Genomic DNA, 25,826 nt, shown 5'->3' on the forward strand with positions numbered 1-25,826 from the left:
TTTAGTAACTCCAGATCCCTGAGACTGGTTCCTGTCTCCCCCATTAGTCTGATACCTGACCTAACACAAATTAGTTTCTTCTTCCTGTTGCCATTTCAGCATCTTTAAAATGGGGTGGTAAGCTGTTAAGTGTCTTGAACTATAAAATTCAAGAGTTAGTTGTTAATTATATCAGTATTGCACTTAAAAGTATTCATAGGGTATATTCCTCTGCCTCATATCCACATTTATATATCCCTTCTGGATTATTTAAAGAGTGTTACTGATGTTATTGGAAAAATGACCAAAAAAAGAGTCTAGAAAACTTTACTCTGAGGAGCTAAAGTGATCTCAAAGAAGGGAGTTGGATGCTGGCAGAGGAGAGATTTGTTAGAGGCTGTTTTTTTGCATGAGCTTGAAGAATTTTAGTTGGTCATCCAACTTCTTTTAAGATCCTGATTTAAACTGTGGCTGTTCATATTCTGTCATTAAGGAGCTGAAATCAAGTAGGCCTTGGACAGTTCTTTTTTTCTTTCTCTGAAAGCTTTTTGACATCTGCTGTTAAGATGTGAAGAGTTTTAGTTCAGCTGTAGAATTGCTAAGAAAAATATTACTGTTCTGAGCCAGGAGAGCCATGCTTTGTTATGGGACTGTTCTAACTTACAGTAAGTTACAATCTTTTTATAGGTGCTGCTTAAATAACAGTCTGAAATAGCCTGGAACAAGTGCTCTGATTTACATCAAGAGAAGGGTGTTCTCTGTTTTAAAGACTTTAAGTCAGTGTGTTGTTAAATTGAAGTACATTACAATTAAAGTGTGTCTGTATTGCTATGCACTATTTGAAGGGGGTCTCTCTCCCTCTCACAGAATTAACGGAGGTGCTTTCTCCTCGCTGCAGTGAAGGTAGGTTTTACCTCAGCTCTGGAGGAGGGTTATCTTCCCCCTTAAATCGGGGTAGATTAACAGGTTGTGCTCTCAGTTTAGACAGATTTCTCTGCTAAAACTTGCAGAGAAACTTTCTCGAGCTCCCCTGTCGGGAAATGCCATTTAAAACGCTGCCCCCCGCCGCCCCTTTCCCCGGCCTCGGGGCTGGCCGCTCCGCGAGCCGGCTGCGGGGGGCACCGCCTCACCGAGGACAAACCTCCGCGCTCCCTCCCTCCGCAGGCGGGAGCCGCCGCTTCCCAGGGCGGCCCGGCCCGGCCGGCCCCGCCCCGCCTGACGAGATCGCGGCGCGACGGCGGCAGCGCCGCCTCCTGCAGCCGGGCGGGGCGGGGCGGGGCGGGGCGAGGCGGCGGCGGCTCATGGCTTCGCAGGACGTGCTCGGCCAGACCACCCGGCTGGCCTCCTCCAGCGCCGCGCTGCAGGTGCGGGGCCGCGCCGTGTAGAGCCGGTTCGCGCCGCGCAGAACCGGTTCGCGCCGGCTCCGGCCGGGGGGCGCCGCCCGCCCTGGGCCCGCGGGCGGGAGGCGGCGCAGCGGCAGGCGGTGCCGTGTGTGCGTGTGTCTCGGCAGGTGCTGTCCCGGGGGGTCACCTTCGCGCTGAACGCCTTCACGCTCCGCCACCTCTCCAGGGAGCTCATCGGCGTCGTCAGCGTGAGGTGAGCGCAGCCGGCGGCGGCCCGGAGCGGCTCTTGCCGCGTGGCGGGGCTTGGAGAGGGTTGCGGTGGGTGCCGGAGCTCGGGGCTTGCGGTCCGGGGGATAGCTGTTTGCAGCAGTGCTTTGGGCAGCGCTTGCTGTGGGATTGGCTGTTTGCTCTTTCGAGGCTTCTGGGTTTCTGTTCTGGCCTGAAACCCAGCAGGGCACTGCCTGGCCTCGTCTAACGTCAAACCCTCGGCTTGCGGCGGGGGGAAGCTGGGCAACGTGGTGTTGCATGCTGCTGCTACAAATCTGGCAGCTATGTTACTGCCCTACAGTGTCCCTAAAGTCCCAAAAAAATTTTTTTTGCTATTCATTATCACGTATAGGTACTTTTCTGCCTTCTTAGGAGGCGGTGATAATTTACCCTGTAGCCTCCTGGCAGGGGAGCGTTTCCTTGGTGTACCTGTCGGGTTAGGTCTCCTGTGAGAGTTGTCTGTAATCATGCTGCAGGGCAGTTTTGGCCCTAGATGATCTCTGAAGGTCCCTTCCAACCTCAGTCGTGATGCTGTGAACAAGTTCAGAAACTGCATCTAAAGGAATAATTTCTTTCACTTTTTTTTGCCTTATTTACCTTAGGCTAACGCTGCTTTATTCAACAGTCCTCTTCCTAGCCAGGGAGGCGTTTCGCAGAGCTTGTCTGAGTGGAGGTACAAAGCGCAACTGGACTAAAACAATTAATCTACTGTGGCTAACGTAAGAGACCTTTAAAATTTTGTATTTGCTCCTGGTTTTTGTGTGAGAAATGAAAACGAAATGAAAATAAGTATTTAGTGAGACATTTATTTCACAGCTGAGACGCTTAGTAATCTCAATTGTATTTTCAGGACTGTTACAATGGAAGTAGTCCGCTCTGTTGTTGATGAACTTTTTTGAGTAAGTGGACGTGTATTGCTAAAGGGACTGCCAGGAACCGTTAGTTTTGTCACTTGTGGATGGATTTTCATTTATGCTGTAGTTGTCAAAGAGGCAATCCTGTTGTCCAAATATATAGTCTTGTGTGGGTTTTTTTTTTTTTTTTTCTTGCCTAGTCTTATTTCTTTATTATTCTGCATGCATTTGTGAAGGTGCATTTAAACTGAGCTGGAGAACCAGTTTGAGCTAGGCTTTTTTTCTTTTTTCAGAACTATTTTTGTCAGTCTGAGCCCTGATACAGTTTAATGGCATGGCTGCATAGTCATTTATGTTGGGTTGGAAGAAGGGATGATGTGAGGATGAAAGCAGGACTATTGCTTGTAACAGCCATACAGTTTTTATTGAAGAAGTGGGTATCTTAAAATTTACGTGAGGCTGCAGCTAGAGTTTAATCACATATTCGTTGCTGCTAAACTGATTTTTATGGCTAGTTTGCTGCTGAATGCACATCCCTGCTACTACTTCTGTTGTATCTAGCAGCTGCGCAGCAGCAGGTGGGGTAGTCAGTTCACCTGGCAGATGTGGTGGAAAACTAACTCTACCAGAAAAAAGAGAGTAGTTTTCCATTGGGTTATCCAACTGACTTTCCCTGGAACTGCACAGTTACTAGATCTGGCCCAGCCTGGGGGATTGTGTGTGATCAGCTGCTGGTCATCAGTTTAGTTGTGACATGGATTACTTTAAACAGATCCATTCTCTTCACTGTGTGTGTTTTTGTGTTTTTTTTTTTTTTTTTTTTTTTTTTTTTTTTTTAACAATGTTCATTTTTCTGCTATTTGAATGCCTTTCAAGTGGGCATTAAATGTTAAAGTTAGCAATGACTGTGTGCTATTAATTTTTTTCTCCTAGTGAAGCATAACTTAAAATGAAGATTAACTTTCTTGAAGGATGTTAAAATATCAGATGCCTTAGGGATGTGATAATGGGAGGGTGAGATAAATCCTGCTGCAATGGTATAAAACTTTCTGCATTCTGCCAGAGGCTTTGCATTCCTGAAGCAGTGTCAACAGAAGGTAATACAGGTCTGCACTCTTGTGCAGAGCTTGACTTCTTAGCTGCAATCACTAATCAGAGTAGCTGTGAGCGATGGTATAGCAGTGTGAACTGGCATACCAGCAGTGCAGGCATGCATTTTCTTCTGCTAACTCTGCTGTCCCTCTCTGGAGAACCAGTGGTCTCTGGAAGTGTGAGACTAGTAGTTAGAATGGTGACATCATTAGCTGTTACACCGAGATTCCCGAAAGCTTGTCTGTCAAGTCCCTGGTAATCATATAATGCTATAAAAAAACCCACAGATCTAAAACATTTAAGTAGCTCTACAGGGTGATATGGGATCTGAATTGTTCAGGCCTGGAAAATATGAAATGTAAATAGTTGACCTTATTCTTAAGTAGGAAGCAGACAAGTCAGGATAATGTTTTCTATGTCTCCGAAAAGAATGTGTAAAGATGTCCATTACCAAGAAAAAAAACCCCAACCCACAAACCCAAACAAAAACCAAAGTATTCTTGGTGTAGTTGCAAAAGAAGTGAATTCTGTAGAGTGCTTTTAAATTTTTTTTTAATGTGGCCATATGTGAAATTTTAATCTAACCTTCACTTTTTTTTTCCTGCTTAAGTATCATTTCTATTTATTGCTTTCATGTTAACTTTTTAGAGTTCCTCTTGGTGTTTTTTGGTCTGTTTTCTTGGGCACAGTCTGGCTACAGTTGCTTGAAGTACCTGATCCTGCAGTGGTTCCTCATTATCAGGCCGGTGTAGTGGCATTTGGTCTTTCTGCAGTTATTGAGCTTCTGGGAGAACCTTTCTGGGTTTTAGCACAAGCTCATTTGTTCGTAAGACTTAAGGTTAGTAAAGCAGGCTAAGTATATGGAGAAAAAAACCCCCTCTCTTTCTCTATTGAAGAGAAAATGTAAAGTTAGTGCAAAAAACGTTCACAGACTACGTTTGTATGTTCAAGCACATTAAAACACGTCAAGTTTAATACTGTATAGCTTGCTTGTAACATGAGTGTGTACCTGTTAAAGCAAGGAACTTAGTTTATTTAGAAACTATCACCTTACTGATCCGTGAATATGTAATCATGGGTTTTAACTGGAGGGCATACAGCTTCTGTGACTTTGCATTTTAATTAACTGAGTATTAAATTATGAAAGGCAGCAATTGAGAACGTGATTGTCTTAAGCAAAATTTTCTCCCTTGTATCCCATACAAGGGACTGGGAAAGTACAGTGAAGGAATTGAGACACAAGAATAGAGGATTTACAGAGTAATTTCTTTCTGCTAAATTGGTCATCTTAGATTGCAAACTTTGCAATAGAATCCCACTGACTTTTTGTATTCCTTCTACATAAATTGTCTGAAATGTGTTTTAAGTTTCTGTATGTGGTTAAGCTAGCAGAAAATAAAATTTCTCTATTCTCTTTTTCTTAAAGGTAATTGCTGAAAGCTTTTCAATATTGTCAAAATGTGTTTTGACGGTTATTTTAGTAATTTTTTATCCTCAGTGGGGCCTTTACATTTTTTGCTTGGCGCAGGTAAGTTTCCTGTGTTTTCTTTTCTGTAAATTCTTCATTCATCTGACTTTTAAAAAAAATTTTCTGTTGCCTTTGGCATTTAGCCTGCTAAATAACATAGAGGAAGTGAGAGAAAACGCTTCTGTGAGGTTTAAGATGCAAGTCTCATTATGCTGATACTCGTTATTGACTTGCACTTATACCTCTGTTAAGCTGATCTGGGTCAAAGAAAGCACTGTGTTCTGTGTATGAGGACACATTCTGCAAATAAGGTTATGTTATTCTGTGTAAGCTTTATTTTAACTTTTTCTAAATCACTTACACATTCTAATGCTTGTGCAGTCTGTTCATCAGCTGGCTTCAATATTAATTTAATGTTTGACTTTGTGTTCTGCTGTGTAGAAGGTGATAATCAGAAGGTAACAAGTACTTCCTATATCTGGTTGACTTTGGTTAAGACCTTTTCTTTACTATAATAAAGAGTGAACAAATTAGCTCCTGAAAAATAGATGTGGCCTGTGCATTATCAGATCACCTGTACCATATTGGTTGTGGTATATAGCTTATGTAGTCAGTAGTTGCTCTGGCAGTTCCCCCTGACCCCCATCGGAATGAATGATTGCTTTAAAATTGGACTGAGTATATCATAACTTTGAAAATACTGAATAGAATATTAAAAAAGAAAATCTGATGAAGGGCCAATCATGATGCTAAACTATTGATTAAAAAATCAAAATCAACAGCATTTTTTTTTCCCTTGTTTCTTAAATTAATGTCTTTAGCCTAACATTTGACAGGGGTAAGAACTACTTAATACAGTCTCTTCTTTCTGAATTTGGCATTCTAGTATGTAATTCTGCATATGTAAGTTAACTTTGTATGATCGGTCTTTTTCTTCTATCCTTTCTTTTCCTTCCAGCTTTTATATACCAGCATTCTGGTAATGTGCTATGTAATTTATTTTATGACGTTTCTGGGATCTCCTGAAGCAACAAAGAAGTCATTTCCTGTTGCTAGAATGAAAGCTCTTTTACCTAACTTGGTAGAAGATGAGGTAGGTCACACAGTTTATTTCTTAATTTTACAGGCTTTCTTGGAAAGTTTTGAAAATTAGTCTGAGGCACTGGAGTTAATAAGTGCGATTCCTGAGGCTATCTCTGAATTGTGAAAGAAATGGCTGCTTGCAAATAAGCCGTTACATAAAAATTCTGATATTAGTGACGTTGTATTATTTACATCTGGGCTGAGCACAGTGCCACGGGAATGGGCTGTTAGCACAAGCAGGTGACCGCTCCTTTGTACACCTTTCAGTCCCTGCTGCAGTGGGAAATGCAACTGGCACGGCTGCTATCCTCTGTTCTCTTTTTTCCTGGTGAATACACCCCTGTAGTTTGGCAAATTGCTGTGCTGTCACTGCTCAATTTCTGTGAAACATTTAAAGCCTTGTCAGAAAAACATAATGATACTTGACCTCTTTGTTGTTATGGGGTTGTTGGCTGGCAGACCTTTTAGTATCTTCATGCAAAGTGTAAGTTGAAGGTGGAACATCTGTTGTGGGAAGGGGAAAGGCTAGGTGTCACTGCATCAGAGGCAGGGGTGAGACCAGAACCATTCTACCATGGATTTTAGTACTTACCGTTTTCCACAAAATAAACACCATGGTGCATAGTGCCCTAAAGACACTTGGATATCTACCATGTACTCTCAAGAGGAAATTGGGCAAAGGAAGAAATGAAAAGCCATAGTGAGGGAAGAAGATCTTTTGAAAAACTTAGAAACTGAGGTCATTCTAGGTCGCTAGACTTGCTGGGACAGTTTGAAGAGTGGTAAGATGTTTATGCCTATAGTGAGAGTCAGAGTTATACTGGCCTGATAAACAACCCTGCCCCCCCCACACGTTTTGCACTGAGCAATCTTTTCTGTAGAAGATATCTTCAGGTTCTTTAGCTATCTGCAGCAATAGTAATTTTTACCAAAGGAAAAAGAGTTGCTTGGTCAAATCAGAGTGAGGTTTGTGCTAGAATTTAGCTATATTTTAGGTTAGTCATGAGGAAAATCCATAATGTCATAGCTGCTAGTTTATACCCAGTGGCTAGAGCTGGCCCAGAGTAATGTGCTGTCTTTCTATTTTGTAATTCTACTTAGTAGTTTCAGTGGTGTTTGTTACATTTCAGTACTACTTTTTTGCAGACTTTTGTTAACTGGAAAGAGGCGCGATTGACTTGGAGCTTCTTCAAACAGTCTTTCTTGAAACAGATTTTGACAGAAGGTGAGGCTTAATACATAGGTGTGATGGAGAAGGCCAGAGCAAGGAGGGGATTGCTGAGATTGGAATTATAGCCTGCAGCCTGCCTTTTGCCTGTGTGCAAGGAACTCTTGGGAGGGAAGGTGGTTGGAAGGAGCCCAAAAGCTGGATAAATTGCTGTGGCAACAGCAGCCAACTTTTGGCTTTCTTCCTCAGAAGTGATAAGAAAGCAGGCACCTGCTACGTGTGCCTGCTTCAGTTGATCCAGTATATTGGATGCTTTTGGAACTGATTGGGCATGCTGCATGTATACAGATAAGCTATAATTATGTACAACTGGGTGGGCTTCCATGATGAGGAGACAGGCCATTCGGCTTGCTGTCGTGGGCCACCACTGTGGTTAGCTAATGCTAGCCTGTTCTCTGCTCTGTGTGGGGAAGAAAACAAACTTTTTTTAAAATATACTGAAAAATAAACTTGTCCCAAAAACGGAGGATAATTTTTATATTCTTTAACATTATGTCAAGATAATACTTTAATACTTGATTTGTGAATGTATTTATGAAACTTCTATACAGCTTTCTGAAATATATTTTAAATGACATTTTGAACTTAAGCTTATTTTTAATTCCTTACTTCTACTGTCCTTGAGTATATTGTAGTATGAGCTGGTAACATTTTTCCTCACTGAAAAGACAAATCTTTAAAGATGAACAGACGAGTGGAAAATACAGATGCTAACGAATAATATACCAGTTATATAGTCGATTTGGAGGTTGAGAAAGCTGTTGGGAGGCTGGCTTTCAGAGAAGTCACCAGCAGACATGACCAACCTGGCTGATGCTTTTGAGGGTCTTCTGAACTAGCTGCTGTCCTGTTTGACCCTGTCTCTTAATTTCTTACTGTTGGAAATATATGAATAAATATTATTAAATGGATTTAGAGACTACATTCAGTGCTTGCTGTTAATGTGTGTGTTTTGAACTTGCAGGTGAACGATATGTGATGACTTTTTTGAATGTCTTAAATTTTGGAGATCAGGGTAAGTGCAGTGATGATGTGGAATAGTGGTGCAGTTAAGTCCCTGTTTTTGAGTTAACTCTGAAAGTAATTTACAGAATTAAAAAAAAAAAACTTGAAAATCTGGGAAGATTTCAAAGCCTTTGTGACTTTGAGGTACGTGTCAGAGAATAGCTGATAAATGGATATAGAAGAGAGAATTTAAGGTACTGAGTTCTAATTAAATTCTTCTCTGATTCAGAACTTTCCAGTTGGTATGAGATACCATGTTTTTTTTTTTTTAATCTTAGTAGTAGGGGTCTAGTACTATCTGATGCATTGCATTTGTATTTGCCTTCATTTTTTGCAATTGTATTTGTTTTCTTGCTGTTTTCTGTCATCTTTTTGTATCTGTTTAGCTGTTGTTAAAGTAAGAATGTTAAAATTTTCTAAGAATGCTTTGTATTGTTCATAGCATTGCATCTCAGACTGAGTTGCATTCTGTAAAAAGATTCATTGTGATTACGCAGTACTGTACGGCAGCAGCAATTCAGATGACTGAGTTGGCAGCATCTCAGGTCTTACTGCTTGGGGAACGAAAATAAGCCATAATTGCAGCCCTGCTCTTAGAAGTTTTGTGGCTAGTTCAAACTACTCTTAATTTTTGGCAGCGGTACATTCCCCTGTAAATACTGACGGAGCGTGAATGCTTGCTTGCAGTAACTGCAGCCACTTACCATCCTCCTTCCCTGGAGAATAGTTGCTGCCTCTTACTCAAAGGGTTTTTAAAAGACCAACGAGGGCAGAAATGATTGCACTCTCAAAACCTTGAGAAATGGTGGTTCCAAGTCCAATGATACTGTATTATTTTACTGTGAATGTGTAAAAATTTGTCCTTATACGTAACTACACATGCTACGAGTGATTGTATTGTAGTAATATGCATAGATGTCTTAGTAGATTTGGAGCAGTACTTGGTATCTTACTGAGGGTGGAAGTACCAGTAAAATGTATCATACTGCTCTTCCACCTCGATGAATGAAAGTGAAAAGAAAGGAGAACCTTCCATTTAAAGGTGGATACCTTTCTCTTGTCCTGTATTTAGTAAAATCTTTACTTTCCTCTCCCCATTCAGTGAACAGAATCTTATTTTTTCAGGATCTTTTAACTTCCAATACAGTAGGAATTTCAAGTGTATTTTGGTGCTGTTGCTAGATTCACGTCTCAATAGTTGATACTCTTGCTCTAGCTCTGCTATCTGTCTATGAGCAAACCTTGTATTTTCAGGGTGTGGTTGCTGTCATTGGTCAGAATTTTTAGGGAATACCACTGCTAGGTGACACTAAGTTCCACTTGTTTTCTTTGTTCAGTGGATATGTTAAATTAAAATACATGTCATTGTTAAAGATTTAGAATTAAAGTGGTTTTTAAAAAATTAAAAGTTGTTGTTATCTTTTCTTTTTGAAGGTGTATACGATATCATAAATAACCTTGGTTCACTGGTGGCCAGGTTTGTATTTTTGCCTATTGAAGAGAGTTTTTATGTCTTTTTTGCTAAAGTATTGGAAAGAGGGAAGAATGTAAAGCACCAGAAACAGGTATGTTTCCTTAAGATTAAATGTCAAATGTAGCTTGGTTTTTGTGTCACAGGAGTGTGACTGACAGAAGTGTGTATTTAAATTTTTGAGGATAAAGCCTGTTAAAGTTGAAAATAAAAACTTGAAGTAAAAATGAACAACAAAAATGGAGAAGTGAGGCGGAACCAAACAAAATAGGTAAAATTCTAATGAAATGGAAATTAAGGTGTGCAGTGGCATAATACTGCATTATATTCTAATTGACGTTAACATCATCTGCTCTAAATAGTGTGATGTAAACCCTTGTGTACAGTGCATTTTCAGATTACTTAAGGCAATCATATTGTAAAAATAGCATGTTTTCATGATTTAATCTAACAAATGAATGCCATTTGAAAATACTTGACTTATGAGTTTGAGTAACTTGTTTGTATCAAACTGTAATGCTTCCAAAGAATGCAATTTTGAAAAGAAAAGAATTGGAGTGCATTTTATTTGAGCTTTTGAATTTACGTAGAATAACAATGGTTTATGGTAAGCAATGTAAGAGCAAGGGGCTTGTTCTGTGGAGTATTCATGCATGCTCTAGGTAAGAAATACTTGATCAAGCATGAAGTTCAATCTGGGCTTTTTCCTTTTACTACATTTGGATAACTTTTTCTGGTGATCATAGTACTTGCACGATAGCACATAGTTAAACAAATTCCATATTTTAGGTCATTGGCGGAGTGAGGAAGGCATATGTAATACATTCTATATGCAGTGTTGCATACCTGGCAGAATGACTTACGAGTTTTTACAGGGTATTTAGTGTCAGCTGCTTCTGGTAATGAGGCAGAAGAGCTGACAGGTTACTTGTTCTGGTGTGGCAAATGCTGCAGTCCTGTGCAGCAATAAAAATCTGACTCTCCTGGTAGCTGAGATTGTGGCAAGTGCAGTGCTTTTCTTTGCAATTTACTAACTTTTTAACAGAGATGGAGCAATGTGCTGTTTGCCCATCTCCTTAAGCAGACATATTGATGGCTAATATTTGCATAGAGTTTTGAATAAGTAAGCCGTAGAACAGAATAATAGTTACGTACAAATTTTTGGAAGTTAAGACAATGTGTATTGTTAATTTAATACCAAAGGATAATTTTGACATTTCTCTGCAGCATACAAACTGATTTGTTTTCATAAAGCAGCTTTTCTGTGTGAAAATAACTATTATATTGTTTCTGATTCATGTAATTGACTACAATTTTTTCAGGATGATGTTGCTATGGCTGCAAGTGTGTTAGAATTGCTGTTGAAACTTGTCCTTCTGATTGGCCTTACCATCACAGTTTTTGGCTATGCCTATTCTCATCTGGCTCTGGATATTTATGGAGGCTCAATGCTCAGTTCTGGAACAGGTAAAGAGTTACAGAGCTGGCAAAGTAGCAATTATTTCTAAAGGGAAACTGTAGCAGTTATGAATTCTTGGGTGAATCAGCTGTCTGTCTATCTGAGCAAGGTCATCTCAGATGAAAAGGAACTTAAAATACTGAGCTCCAATGAGGAACTGAATTATACTTTATGTTATTACCTGTTCTTGTTTTGGCTAAATTGTTTTGTTTCTTTGTCCTGTTGCATGCATTTAAACCTGGAATATTTTGACTTTCTCATTGGAGCTTGTGAAGTTTCTTCTGGCATCTGCTGTGGAAGCTGTAATACTGCTTAGCAGCAGTATTAATGTTATCTACAGGTTTGCCTAGAATGAAGAAAATGTCCTGTCATGTCTTGGGATCCAGAGCACTTACTCTTGGTCATGTGGTATAGTAATGATTGCATGGCTGCAGAGTGTCCTCCATTTCCCCTCTGTAAACTCTCTTGTATCTGACTCTTAATAATCTTGTTTTTGTTGGTAGTTACAATTGAAGCTGATTGTTGCAGTGTTACTCTAATAAGATAATGGAGCATCCCTCACAGGACTGCCTTGTGTGGACTATACAGGATAAAACTGAATTTTTCAGAAAGCAGGATTTTTTTAGGTAGATGTATAAATGTTGCGGAAAAACTGTTACATGTGAACCTTTGTGTGTCTAGCTGCCCTGCATTAGAACCAATGTAGCTTTTTAATGATAACCTACTTTCCTGACCTGTTAGTTGGTGCTCATAGAAATTTGTTTACGTAAGTTCTGTTGAAATCAGTGATTTAACTTGTCTGAGTGCGGAAGTAGTCCCTTCATTTTAGCATCTTTGAGTATGTAATTATCTTGTATTTAAATAGGTTGAAGAACTCTAAATAAGCGTGGTCAGGTATGGGGCTCTACCTTTCTAAAATTTTATGTTGTTGGAAAAGAATGCATTTAAAAGATTGTATGTATTTGACTACTCAATAATGCAAATCTGTGAACTCAACTGTTGAAGTACAGATCATAACCAAAGAATCCATACTTCTATCTAGAAAAGATAAAACTTCTTATACTGCTAAAATATATAATGGAAACAATCTCACTATAGTTTTTTCATATTAAGGGTTAAGATTTACAAATCTGTCCAGACAAGCAGTCAAGCAGTTAGTAGGCCACCTAGGATTTGCAGATGGAAAAGTAGAGGTGAATTACTACTTCTTGAAGTGTAGACATGCAAACTGCAGCCTGGGGTTTTCTCAGGCTCTGTCTTCCCTATGTGTTTCTGTTAGAAAACGCAGTTATCCTACTGTAGCTCCTCTTCACAGAAGCTTTTTGTTTTCCTGCATGGAAATTTGTTCTGTAGCTGAACCCCTCTTACTGGCTTGGTTCCTTCCATCCTGAGGGAAGACCTAGCAGCTCCTCTGTGGGACCAGCTTTGGTGTTGTTTGTCTGGAGACTCTGCCTTTCCTGTTGCAGGAGACTTCTAGTCAGGCTTGCATTTTTCATTTCACATATATTTTAAGAGAAGGTTACAGGGAAGGTGAAAGCATTGACTGATGTAATACTGTGTTGAAGACAGTCATGTATGACAGAGCTCTCCACCATTAGACAGTGTCCTTGGGATGTTGCTAAGTGGGTATTAAAATAAATTGCAATTACCATATTCATTGTTAAGATCATTTGAGTTACTCTAACTCCATGAGACTTTTTTACTTTTAAATGTTAAGCATTTAGATTTTTCTACTTGTAACGTCAGACTTTAAACTCCAGCATGTTATTTGAAAACTGACACTTGATTTGTATGGTGATCTTAAGTAAAATCCTGTGGCTGTATAACCAGACAGAAGTATTGAAAACTGTCTTGTTGTTTTGAACTGTCTTGTCACTAATACATGGAGATACAGTCTGTTACTATAATAATGACTACTCTTGTGTATTTTGGGTTTTATTTTTTTATTTTGTCTCATTTAGTTCATTGATTCTTTCTTCCTGTTTAAAAAGAAAAAAACTAGACGTGATGCTTGTTCAGATGAGCTTGTTTCAATTATCATCAGTGATAACATTACAACTTTTATCTCTTAGTATCAGTGAATGTAAAAACAATTTGGTTTTGTAGTAGATATAATGGTACATTAATCATTTTCATGTTTGGTTTTTTTTGTTTTGCTTTTTAGGTCCAAGCCTCCTCCGATGTTACTCTTTATATGTCCTATTTCTTGCTGTCAATGGAGTAACGGAATGTTTTACATTTGCTTTGATGTGCAAAGAAGAGGTAGACAGGTCAGTAATAGTAGCTACTAGACTATTCCTGTAGTTAATCTTTATATGAGTCGCTTGGAGTTCAGTGTTTAAACAGAGAACTGTTGTTCTACTTGAATGTGTGTTTGGAAGCTAACTTGAGCTTGGTTTTAAAGCAGATTATTGTTGAAAACGGTCATTCAAATCTAGTAACTCTTAAATTATTTCATTTATTTACATGTGCATTTTCAGAAATACTGCATATCAATTGTTCTGAGCTAAACTGTAGCTTTTTTCCTCTCTCTTTTTTCCCCCCCTCCCTTTTTCCCCAACTATGTCCTGCATCTGTGCCTAGGTGGAGCAAAGTTGGCTTTTCCTGAAAAGAGAATGAGGTCGATTGTTTCTTAATGCTTAAGATTCCTTTGTGTTCTCTTCATGATGAATGAAATTGAAAACAAAATAAATCTTTTAGCTCTGTGCCTTATAGGCAAGGACTTAACAGCTGTAAAGATCTACTCAGTCTTGTTCTACTTTAAAAAAAAAAAACTACTGTTTTTATTTGTCATAAATACTGTATTGCATTACCTATTTTCTCTTAGTTCTAGCTAATTTTTTTGGTCTTGAAGGTGGTGATGGTGATGTTTCTCAAAGTGCATTACTATTCATTTTATGGAAGGCTTTCAAACTTTATGTATTTGGAAAAAAAATTAACTGGAGTACACTTTTCATTATTTCTTTTTGACCAGTTTCATTCTTGTAGCATTTTGGTAAATTTAGGAGCATTAGTCCCCCAAATATTAGAAATTTTTTGAAATAGAGTGTCAATGAGAGAACTCATTCTTTCCCTCATAAAAAGTTTTTTGTTCTTTTTCATCTCATCAGACATGGCAAAGAGCAAAAAAGCCAAATGGAAGTAATATTTTAAAACATGTAATCTCTTGTCTGAAGCCTTCATTATATTTGGTGATACTAGATCAGATTTTATAGAGCTGAATTTTCTTGACCTTTGGTCAATGTTAAATTTGGTAATTTAATTGAACTTTCATTAACTGAAACTTCAGAAATGATTTTGATACTATGATTAGATTTTTTTGAATGAAAGCTTGTACTGAAGCAGATTAGCTCAGAGTATATTAGAGAATTTGTCCAGCTTCCTTTTTGGGAATTCCAAATGTCTTTTGGAGATGTCAAATTTTAAACCAATTCCACTGTTGGGAGTTAGGAGGTAAGCATTAGAAGTATGGTGCAGTACAATATTTCAGCCACACTGCTCACTTCTAATTGTATAAGAAAAGTCCATCAAATTTCAGGAAAACAGCACTTGCAGTACAAGTCTAATGAATCTTCCTTTAATTTCCTAGCCTGGATGCTTTGGGCATAACCATAAGATTAATAGGATATTAAAAAGGGGTTAATGTCTGGTTTCCCAAAGAAAATCTGGTTCGCCCTGCCCCCTGTAATGCTATTATCAGACTTTTTTCAGTTCTGTAGCAGCTGTCTGTTACAAGACCCTTTTAAAATTAATTTAAATGAGCTGTTTTCCACAGGCAAAGAAATACTTTTTTTAGATTGACAAGGTCTACTTTCATTACCCTTTTAAAGTGTGAACTTGTCTTTAAAGCCACTGTTCAGAGCAGAAGCTGAATAAGGTTTCACCTTATTTTTGAGCATTGTTTTTCTTTAATAGCTACCTAATATAACCTAGCAAAAAAATCTTCAAATTTTTACAACCGTTGCAAACCATTGTTACTAAATTTGACTTTCAGGTGTGATTACAGAGTTAACTAATGAAATAGTATTTCCATCATGTAATAGTAGTGCTTGGTTTTTGTTTGTAGGATTTTCCACTCTTCCAATGAAATTTTTTATTAGCATCTCTGTTCTCAGATTTGTCTCTACTTCCATTAGAAAAGGATAAGATAATTTGTCCATTCCTCTTTTTAGGAAATAAATTGCGGTATTTGTTTTCAGATATACATTTAGTAAATAAGTACTATGATGGGGTATGTTATTTAAATTGTTTCTTCTTTTCCCTAGGTACAATTTTGTCATGCTGGCCTTGTCATTCACATTCCTGTGCATCTCTTACTTCTTGACCCGTTGGCATGGCAGTGTAGGCTTTATCCTTGCCAACTGCTTTAATATGGGTATTCGAATAGCTCACAGCATCCACTATATCTATGATTTCTTCAAAGAAAGCACTTACAGGCCTTTGTCAGGCTTGCTGCCCTCACCGCTTCTGGTACTTGTTTATGTCGCAAGTGGAGCAATTACTGTTTTCTCAGAGGTAAGTATCTTTCTCAGGTTTGCTTTCACTGTAAAAGCTAGTGTCAGATGACGTGTGTTTCCACAAGCAGTGAAATTCAATTACCAAAAAAAGCTCATGATCATGGACTGGGAGACTTTCATTACAGGCTTGCAAGGCTGCTTATATCTATTAAGAGATTACATATCATGTAGAAATATACATGTGATGACGTTCAGTATATCACATGTACTCATTTAATTACCTCTGCCACTAGAGAAGGTGTATCTGACGAGAAATAAAATTTAGTGTATTTGTACTGTCTGTAGATGAATTAAGCTCCTCAGTTTTTTAATAATATTTGAAATCTTGCAGTAGAACAAAGGAACTGCCATTAAAAAAAAAAAAAGGCAGTGGGGAAGGCGGGGATGACCAAGACAGAAAACAAAATTGCCCTAAAATTGTTTATCGCATCTATTCAGGCTACCTGATCTTATCCAGACAGACGGATTATTACAAAGATGGTAGCATTTCAGTGTATAAGAACTTGACAGATTTAAATCCATTACGCCTTAGAAAGGAGAGCTGTATATCTTGGAATGGAAGATTTCCATTGAGTTTCCATGAGAGTTTTCCTAATGTATCAATGTATTCCTAAATGGCAGATAATAATTTCCATGTTTATTAGGTATATACCGAATGCTTATTTTTTGCTGTTTGACAGAAATTCTTTTTATAGCAAAACAAGTGTTTTGACTACCAAAGATAACTTTTACTGTAGGATCAGTGCATTTGGCAGATCTTTGTACATCTGCTTACAATGCTTGCCTTGATAATGTCGGTAGCATGGTCAGGAGAGGCGTTGGACCTTTTGTTATTGAGATGGTATATCCACCTTGTGCTAACTCGTTTCCCTACAATTGCTTGTTTCCTTCGTAGGTATTCTTCTGCTGCGATAAGGGTTGGATGGCAAGGCTGATTCACATCAGTGTGGGAGCTCTGTGCTTTGCAGCAACCATCGTTACCATGTTCTGCACAGAGACCAAGCTCATCCACTTTGTCAGAAGCCACTTCTTCTCACGGTACAAGAAAGGAACCTAAAATGCTCATGTGCAGAACAGTTCTTGTACATGCTTGCAGTGAAGGGCTATATTTTTCCACATAAGTGCAGAGAAATGTTTCCACATGAATTTCTTAAAACCATCAGTACTGGAACTGAAATGGAGATTGTTGTCAACTGAGTACTGTTTCCTCTTCTAAACCAATCAGTACGGTGAAAGAGCGCTGAGTAATTTTGTTGTGCATCATTCTCTTCTAAGCTCTTCTTCAGGAAGCCTCAGTGTGCTTTTTGATGATGAATGAACAGCCAGGATGTATCTTTCTGATGTAACCTAGTTGACAGACTTCACGTGGGGAACTCCCATTCTTACCAGTCTGGCGCACGTGGATGAAGGCATTGCATGCCTTACATCTTTTAATTAAGATGTAATTAAGAATGCCCTTTCAAAGTTGGGCTAACTGGTTGGAGAAGAAACTGTGTGACATGAAAAATGCTGAAGAGCATAGCACTAGAGCAAGGACCAATAACACTGTAACTGCTGTTGAACTAGAACATAGTTGAGTGCAGAGAAATTGAATTATCAGTGTCTTGAAGTGTAAAGCAGTGAACAGAAAGCTTCTGACATCTACAAGTAAGTTAACAGAACACACTATGTCCATGCTAACTGTGCAAGATTATTTATTTCATTCCGCATATCCCTCTTTTATGAGGGCATTGGTTGTCAAAAATACCGTGCAGCCTCAACTAAATAATAAATATAATGGGGTTTGGAGCTGAATTTTACAAAAGGCACTGGTAAGTACGATGACACCGAAGCTGAAGTTCTAGAAGGCTTCTTTCTTCTACTCCATTGTTTTTTATTTTTTATCTGAGATTTTAAATGCCAGCATGAACAAATTCTTGTCTCAAAGTGACTTCTTGTCTGCCAAATCAAATAATTCGTTTAATGAGATTTCTTTCTGGCATTTGTGCATATGCATACTGAGACTTTTGTTAGTAAACAGAAAATGCTTCTTTTTTTTTTTTTTTTTTTTTTTAACTAGATTTTTTTCTTGTCTTGTGCTTTTACTTGTTTAGTCTTAACCTTTGTATTTTTTTGATTGCTGAAAAATTTGGACATACAAAAGCTATAAAGCAAGATACTGGGCTGCTGCTCTATGTTTTACTAAGAGGTATATCCTAATGCTTATCTAAGATCTGAATTTGGCAGTTTTGGACTGTACAAATGGCAGGTTTTAATAATCAGTGTTCCATTTGCAATGTTTGGATGGGCCAAAAATGTCAAGAGATGGAAAATGTGTGCTCAAACACGTGCAGTCTAAAGATTTTAGTTTAATTACATAGCTGGCCAAGAGCTATGGAGTTGCTTAAAGAATACTTGCTGTAATGGCCTTGTGGAATTCACCTTACTAACCATTGCTCACAGAGAGAAATGCTTTCTGGTATCACTGTATTCAGTTTGGCACTGTTAGAAATATAAATATTTTCTAGATTCTAGTACTTAAAGGATATTGCCAGAGACATTTTATATGAAAATTTGATGACAGAGAGAGATTATCATAGAGCAGCCAAAACATAAAGGTGGGAGGAAAAGGAAGGTGCCCCTCTTCTGCTAACGGTGTTATTTCTTTTGCCTTGCTGGAAGGTAGTAGATGGAGACTTGTTAGTTGTTCTGAAATTGTTACGAAATCTGTCTAAATAAAATTGGACTGCATTCTGTACTGTTATGTGAATTTGGTAGTTTTTTGCCTTATTTTTTTTTTTCCTTCTGAACTGTCTTGCAGCTTTTTTCTTGCCTTTGTCAGGTATGGAGTTTGTTATGAAGTATAATTCTATAGGTTGCAGAGGGTTAGAATTTTTTTGTTATAAATTATCACTGCATCGAGTTGCTTTACCTTTACCTCTTAGGTCATAGTTTAAAAACACAAAGGAGTTGCATGCAAGCATTATTTTCAGGCTCTGTTTTTTCTTTTTCTGTGTGACTTGGGGACCTTATGGGAACATCTCAATCTGTAAAGTAACTTATATCTGCTTCCTGGGATGAGAAATTTTTGTGTAGCCCATCAGTTAATGTGCTCTGAAGTTTTCATACAAAATGATCTTGAATTCCTGTTGTCTTGTCTAATCTAGTGATCCCAGTTGTACGATGATACTACTTCTGCTGATACTGTTGTCATAAATAAGGCAATGGTGGGATCTCATTGTTGAAATGATGGGCTGTCTAGCTTGATAAATACTGTTTAAAATAAATGTTGTGTATGCACTTAAAGAGAAATTACTTTATACTACATAGGAAGTATATAGTAGTTTGATTTCATATTGGAAAGGCTTAAAAACTTCTCTTGCTTCTCAGCAAGTGGAAATGGAATTTTTTTATTAATCAGGAAGACATTTACGGTGGTGTAATTATTGCTTATTTGCAAATTAGGAATGCATTTTTCTTTTGATTTGGGTCTGTAAGGTTAGTGGTTTTTTTGTTTTGTTTTTTGAATGTATTTTATGTAGCAGGAAACTGCAAGAGGGAGGGGCAGGACGTGTAGACCCATGAAGCTGTCCCCTGCTTTCTTATTTATCTGTGTGATCCTTAATGTGAAAGCTGTTAATTGCCTTATTTGTAACAAGCAAACTCTGTCAAACTCGGGGACAAAGTTGGAACTGAACTCGACCATATTTCCTTTGTGTTTACGGTTCTGTCTGTCGAAGGCAACAGTGGAGTGCTTGTCTATAAGTATCACGAAGCTGTTCTGTAGTTTTTCTCTGAAATCTCTTAGTTTAAGCCAAAAGAGGGTTGCGTTGCTTCTCTTTGGAGGAAAGAGTTATAACGTCATACGTCAAATGGCATGCTTAATTAAACTTAAGGAATGATACTCAAACAGTTGTAAGATGCAATGGCTATATAATAGGATAACATTAAATAAAGTTTGTCTCCCTTATATTTTGTCTTTGTCTTCCAGTTACAGGCTTGTTGCAGTATTATTTAGTGCAGTTGAAGCTCAAATTTGATGAGATTTTCTAGACTATTTTACAAATAAATTAATTGACTAGCCTAGAAACTTGCATACTGTTTCCTAACAAACACAAAGAGAAAATTTACTGTAATATTTTATGAGTGGCATCTTTATAGCCACTTCTTTTTCCTCTTTCCTTCTGTCAAAAATATGTGCTTATGTGAATTGGAATGACTTTGTTTTTGTTTGTTTTTAAACAATGTTGTTTTGGTAGATAATGTTTAAATGGCCAAGAATAAACTTGATACTTAAGGAAGTTTGTCAGCTAAATTACAGTGCAGTGGGCAATATAGATGGACTGTTAGGCACTAACCAAATATTAAACTGTTTCTGTTTGTTTGTTCTTGTGTTGTAAATGTGTTTTATCTATGCAGAACAGTCTCGCTTGTCTCTGTTACTTTTAGTGCAAAGCATCATGTAAGCTTATTCTGTTAGTAATGCGTGAAATCCTGTAAAAGTTGAGAGACTTTTGAGCCAGTGAGGGGCAGGTTGGATATCATTCCTATTTACTGTTGTTCTGCCTGTGGTCCTAGGGCTCAAAATCCTTCCCACGAGTCCTCATCCACTCAGTTCACTGGAACGTACTAAAACTACTTTAGATTGAATCTGAGAAGTTGACTTCCAAGTCAGGACTTAATAGTCGATGATACATAGGGGACCCTTCCTTTAACAGTTTTGGAGTAATGACTGTAGAATATTTAATGCAGTACAGCCATTTTGATTTTATAGTGTTTATTCTAATCTACTTTTTATCATCTACTTTGGATAAAGTCAGCTAATAAATGGGAAGCAGCAATGGCTTGCAGAAGCAGTTTCCATCTGGCTTATAGCTGACCTGGCTAGTTTCTTAAATCAGCTGCCTGGGGAGAATTTCAGAAGACTGCTCCTGGAATTTGTTTCCTATAAATGCAACCTCCTTGATTATTACCTCAGAAGTACAGATATAAATAATACAGCAACCATAAGAGAAAGATTGAATGAGGTATTTAAACAGCTAGTCATTAATGAACTTGGGCATAAGTGGTTGTTTCTGCCTCACTGTTATGCTGGGAGATGGTGTCAGGGGAATTACAACAGCAATAAAGTTGTGCACAAAATTGTGTAGTAGAAAGTCTCCGATAAATTGTATTACTAGATAGGAAGTTTCATCCATGCAATGCAAGATTTATTCTTTGTTCCAGGCCAACTGATAGCAGGCGTGAAAGCTGCTCTCTGGACCTCTGCGCTGTTCAAGGTAAAAGGTGGGGAAGAGCTGGTGTTAGGGAGACTGCATCCTCCGAGTTGAGGGCAGAGGCTTTTGTTTAATCAAAGAGAATTTAGGAATTTGGTTCTTCAGAAATCTGGCTATTTTGTTTGTTCAGGGATGATTTGAGCATTGGAGTAATCTTGAAATTTATGGAACTCATTCTTATGTCCCCTCTCTGAGAATCCTGGGGTCAGATGCTGCAGAGGAAAGTACCAGAACACCCTGCAAGATTAAGAAAAATTGCGCAACTGGAGAATTTTTTTATAAATCCTTATTGAGAGTGTAAAAAGTTCCTGACTTGTCTGTTTTTCTTTGGCAAAGTTCCTGGTATCTGCTGTATCCTGCAGCTTGTAATTTCACAAGCTGCTTACCTTCAGCTTTGTCTAATCATCTCCAACTTCTTTTGTTCATGCAACCTGATTTCAGGCAGCTGAATGCCTGTTACTGTTAGACATTCCTTAATTATCACAGGACCCTACGTGATTTTGAAATTTGTTACATTAAGTAGGATTAATGTTGTAAATTTGAGGAAGGATTTTGGGAATAATCCTACTTCTTTCAGATACAAGAATTGAGTTATTTTGCATATCAATACATATATTAAAAACTTTTTCACAGATACAAGGCTACAAATTATGGCTGCTATATTCTCTGCTCTCATCTGTTCAGCACGACGGTCTGCACTGTGTCTTTGAAGAAGCACTATTAAAAATGTTAACGATGCTAGTTCAGAATTGTAGCTTACTCAAGCTGCAAGGAAGGACCAAACAGAACACGCAGCAAGACCATCTTTGTTGCCAGCTGAGCTGTTATTGCAGTAACTGTAATGTTCTTAGCTGCTCATTTGGGGTGGATTTTTTTTAATCTGAAAAATCCAAGCAATCTGTTTTCATTTGATTCTAGTTACTTCTGTAATGCAGTGAATGGCTGAAGAACATAAGTCTTTATCACTGCTTGGTTATTTCCTCCATAACTGCCGCATTCACCCTGTAGAGTACCTGATCAGCGTGTTTTCTTGGGCTCTGTGTGGCATCTCTGTGGCACTGAGAGTTATGTTTCAGAAGCTGACACAGGCCAGTATCATTTCCAGTTGTTCTGATGTGGTATCTGTGTTTTGTTGGTGAAAAAGGTTTGATAGTATAGACTTGGCCAGGCTGTGGCAGATGGCCTCAGAGGCAGAAGATGGATCCTGTAACTGATCCAGCCGCTAGCGTAGGTGTGGCCAAGAGTATTTATAACAAGGGCAGTGTATGAACACTGAAGTACTGAACAACAAAACAGGTTGATCAAACAAAATTACTAGTCTTGGGACAAAACTTCCTGAAGGAGCCCTGCAAAATGAAAGCTTAGAGATGAAGAATGTGTGTGTTCCCTGGGAGCTGCTGACGGGGAGACTATAATGATGTACAGCCTTTTGTAGTCACCAGCCTTAAGGTGAAAGCCTGTGATATATGTTTCTTGTTGGTAATTTAATCCCCTGTGAAAGGAAGAGGCTGTAGAAAAAGAACTGTAATTCGTAGTACTCTGAAAACAGTACTGCACTTTATCTGTTGATAGATAGGTTACAAACAAAGCAATGCACATTGAAAGACTGCAGTAATAAAAGATTGTTTAGAGCAAAGCTCTTGATATAAAGGGAGAAATTTGCTAGTGTTGATTTGGTTGTATCTTTATTCTGTTAGGTCTTGTGATGGCCAACTGTATGTTTTCTTTCTGGGACGAGGTTTGCAGTCTGTCTGATGGAAGAAAGGTATAATGTAATCACTGTAAAATAAAAAAGCTGTTAATTCTTTCTAAAATGATCTTCAGTGTAGATCTCTGATTTGAAGACTTTAAAATAGGTGTTTATTACAAATTGAGTTTGTATCTGATTGCTGACATTATTTACGTATTTCAACTGTACCTTACACTTGTTTGTCACTTGGAGCATCTCTAGCATTCTACCACATCTAGATTCTCAAGAAATAATAATAAAAAAATAGAAGAAAAATGAAACCACTGGTGAAATAAAGAGTAGATCATCTTTTTGTGTGAGAAAAATGAAATTAAGGATTAAGACTTCAACTTGATGGTTGATGTACTTCAGTAGGCATGAATTATGGCAACAGATATAGCAGATACAATGTCGATTACAGTTTAGCACCAATAAGAGGTGCTAAAAAGAATATAAAGAATTCCTTTGTACCTTGTAGTACCTTGATACACTGATACACTTGAGTACCTTGATAGCAACCAGTCCTAATTAGCTGACTTCTAGATAGTGCTTAAATCTGGACTTTGAATTTGTGTATTTTGTATTTCTTGTTGTTTGAACATCACATTTTTTGTGATGCCCTCTTCCCCCCTGCCCTTGGCGCCCTTTTTAAATTGCCGTCATTTTAAAGATAATATTAAAGGGGGCGGGGGAGTGGAAATGTGCTTTTATTCTTTTTTCAGATCTGACGCTTTTTGGAGAATATTACTACATGAATAGATCTGCTGAGAGATAATGACTTTGTTCAGCACAGAATACAGGACTCATTTGCATTCTGACAGTACTATGTAAATGTGGTTTATTTTCATTACAAGCTTAAAATGAAGTTTGAAGTTCTCCGTCTGATGTACAGCTGGGCCATGAAAACTAAGTGCAAGGCATGCTCAAAAACATTAGCATCTGGAGGATCTAAACAAAAGAGCAATAGGAAGTGCTCTGTTGCATTTTGGGTTACTTTCACAAAAAGAAGGTTGTTCTGCAGTTTGTGGATCTGATTTGTGGTTCATGCACTACCTTGAAGGAGAAATGAACTCTTTCATGTCATGATGTTTGCAACTGCACACCGTTGCAGTGAGCTTCATTCATGGAACCCAATGGAGTATACAGTTTTATATGCAACCAAGGTAGGATATTCAGTTTTTCTCTTGTAATTGTGGGGGAGAGGTAAAACAACTCTGGTTGTTGGGTTTTTTTTCCAGAGTACCTATTTAGTCATGGTAAGCAAATCTTTAATAGAGCTCTGTTTGTGTGTTGATTTGCTAGCTGGGTTTCTTGGTTCACAAAGTCGGTCTTCAGCATGACTTATTTCCAAAGAGTTTTATGGTCTTTGTATTGTTATCTCCCCATACTGAGAGAGTAGAAAGGAAGGCATGCAGGAGGACAAACTTTTTACATCTATAATCCACTTAAAAAGACTGAAATAATTGAAGCTGTGTAGTGTAAAGATGAAACAAATTGAGAGAGCAGTTCTTAAACTACAGGTAAGTTCTGTAAGTTTTTTCTAATCTAGTAATAAGTGAGAGGTGTGTTTTCTTCCTCATGATATACTATGGAGAAAGAGCTTTGAAAAGGGAAGACTATAACAGAGCTTAAGAGAAGACTGCAGAGTCTTGTGCATGACTTTCCTTGAATGCAGGAATATCTCCGACTCTTGCTCCCTTGTGGCTTCTCCCTGGAAGACAGAGGAGTATCAGAAAGTGAATTGATGCTGTTCCAAGGAGACGCGGTTATGTCTGGGACAGCAACGGAGGTGTGGCAGTGCACTAGCTATGAGAGAGAGCCTTGTGATGACCCTTGGATTTCTTCAGTTCCTTATTTGTTTTTTGTTTGACTGCTGAGGCAGCTCCATTTGTATGTTGTTTCATTCACAATCAACTTCTGTGTGTAGATACGGTCAATCTCTCTCTCCCTCTCCTTTGTGTGCTGAAAAAACAACCTAGCCAATCTCAGTGTAAAATTCAGTGGATCACTGGGGTCCTGTGCTGAGTAGGAATGAGAAATGCATTGGTCAGATAGTGAAGATCATGTTATAGCCTCCTTGCAAGGAATGGCAGTAGGGAATGATGAGAGGAAACTAGAGGGAAAGTTGGCAGGGGGTAGTACTTGTGCAAGGAGCATAGCGTTCCCTGTGTGTGAGGAAGGCTGTCTAGTCTTTGAGTTACTTGTGTGTCTCTGAATATGTTTCTGTCGCTGCAGATAAAAGCTCTGGGTATGTTTCTGCACAAGTGCTTCTCTAGGCAACTGGTGGAACGTGCTTGGAAGAAGCAGAGTGTGCCCATGAAGTAGTGTGTAGCTTGCTGCAGCCTGCTTGTGTTTCTGCTTTGCTGATCAAATAGGTTTTTATTTATTTATGCATTGAAAGTGCAGGCAATGGTGTGTGGCAGAGTTATGTGTTTGCTGCATGCATACATACATGCACATGTGCTAACGGTCCTCCCATTCGAGGCTGGCTGTGTATTAGTCTGTGAAAACTTTTTTTTTTTCCCAGTGGCTGCTTTAGAACTGAACTGATTTTTCCCCCCCTTCACCCATGTGTTTGTTACACAGTAGCTCAACACATGCTTTGAGCTGTGAGCATTGCTGAAGCCCAGGCTTGGATCAGGGAAGTGAGGGCTTCCAGTGCTGGTGTCCCACTGGTGTCCCGCTCCCTTTCAGGGAGCTGCAGAGATGGGACTCTTCCTTGCCTAACTGACAACTGCCTGCCAGTAGAGATGCTCTGAGGTTTTACTGGGAGTTGTGAACATACTAACGTTTAGTAGTTTGTTAGGTTCCGGCTGTTTGTTTGTTTTTCCATCTTAACCCATAAATGTTTTCTCTTTTTAAGCTGAATATATCCAGCTTGCAGGGTCCATTTGCATTTGACAAAAGTTGCCTGAACAAAATGACTCTGAGGGGGTATTGTAGACTGGTGGAGAGTCAGGCAGGCAAACTAGGTCTTTCAGATTGGAAGCCAGAGACTGTGAGAGCAGAGAAACAGAAAAACAAAAATTGAAAAAAAATGCAGTGTGTTATTGTAGTAACTGGGTATTCAAGATAG

At 38.5% G+C, this 25,826-nt stretch overlaps 1 protein-coding gene across 1 annotated transcript; it reads left to right on the forward strand.

Annotated features, from left to right (window-relative positions):
- The first annotated feature begins 1,199 nt into the window (after positions 1–1,199).
- RFT1 (RFT1 homolog) lies at positions 1,200–18,515 on the forward strand. The gene is made up of 13 exons (XM_064518668.1): positions 1,200–1,343; positions 1,490–1,575; positions 2,192–2,308; positions 4,184–4,373; positions 4,962–5,063; positions 5,962–6,096; positions 7,233–7,311; positions 8,279–8,329; positions 9,754–9,884; positions 11,113–11,257; positions 13,414–13,519; positions 15,515–15,764; positions 16,662–18,515. Exons 1-13 carry the CDS (start codon positions 1,281–1,283, stop codon positions 16,821–16,823), a joined length of 1,617 nt encoding a protein of 538 aa, XP_064374738.1. The 5' UTR covers positions 1,200–1,280; the 3' UTR covers positions 16,824–18,515.
- Positions 18,516–25,826: the final 7,311 nt, after the last annotated feature.

This window comes from Dromaius novaehollandiae, chromosome 12 (assembly GCF_036370855.1).
Source record: "Dromaius novaehollandiae isolate bDroNov1 chromosome 12, bDroNov1.hap1, whole genome shotgun sequence".
NCBI lineage: Eukaryota > Metazoa > Chordata > Aves > Casuariiformes > Dromaiidae > Dromaius > Dromaius novaehollandiae.

Coding starts and splice junctions, on each gene's coding strand:
- RFT1 (XM_064518668.1), top strand. CDS start 1,281: ATGGCTTCGCAGGACGTGCTCGGCCAGACCACCCGGCTGGCCTCCTCC. Junction 1,344..1,489: donor CCTCCAGCGCCGCGCTGCAG/GTGCGGGGCCGC, acceptor GTGTCTCGGCAG/GTGCTGTCCCGGGGGGTCAC. Junction 4,374..4,961: donor ATTTGTTCGTAAGACTTAAG/GTTAGTAAAGCA, acceptor TTTTTCTTAAAG/GTAATTGCTGAAAGCTTTTC.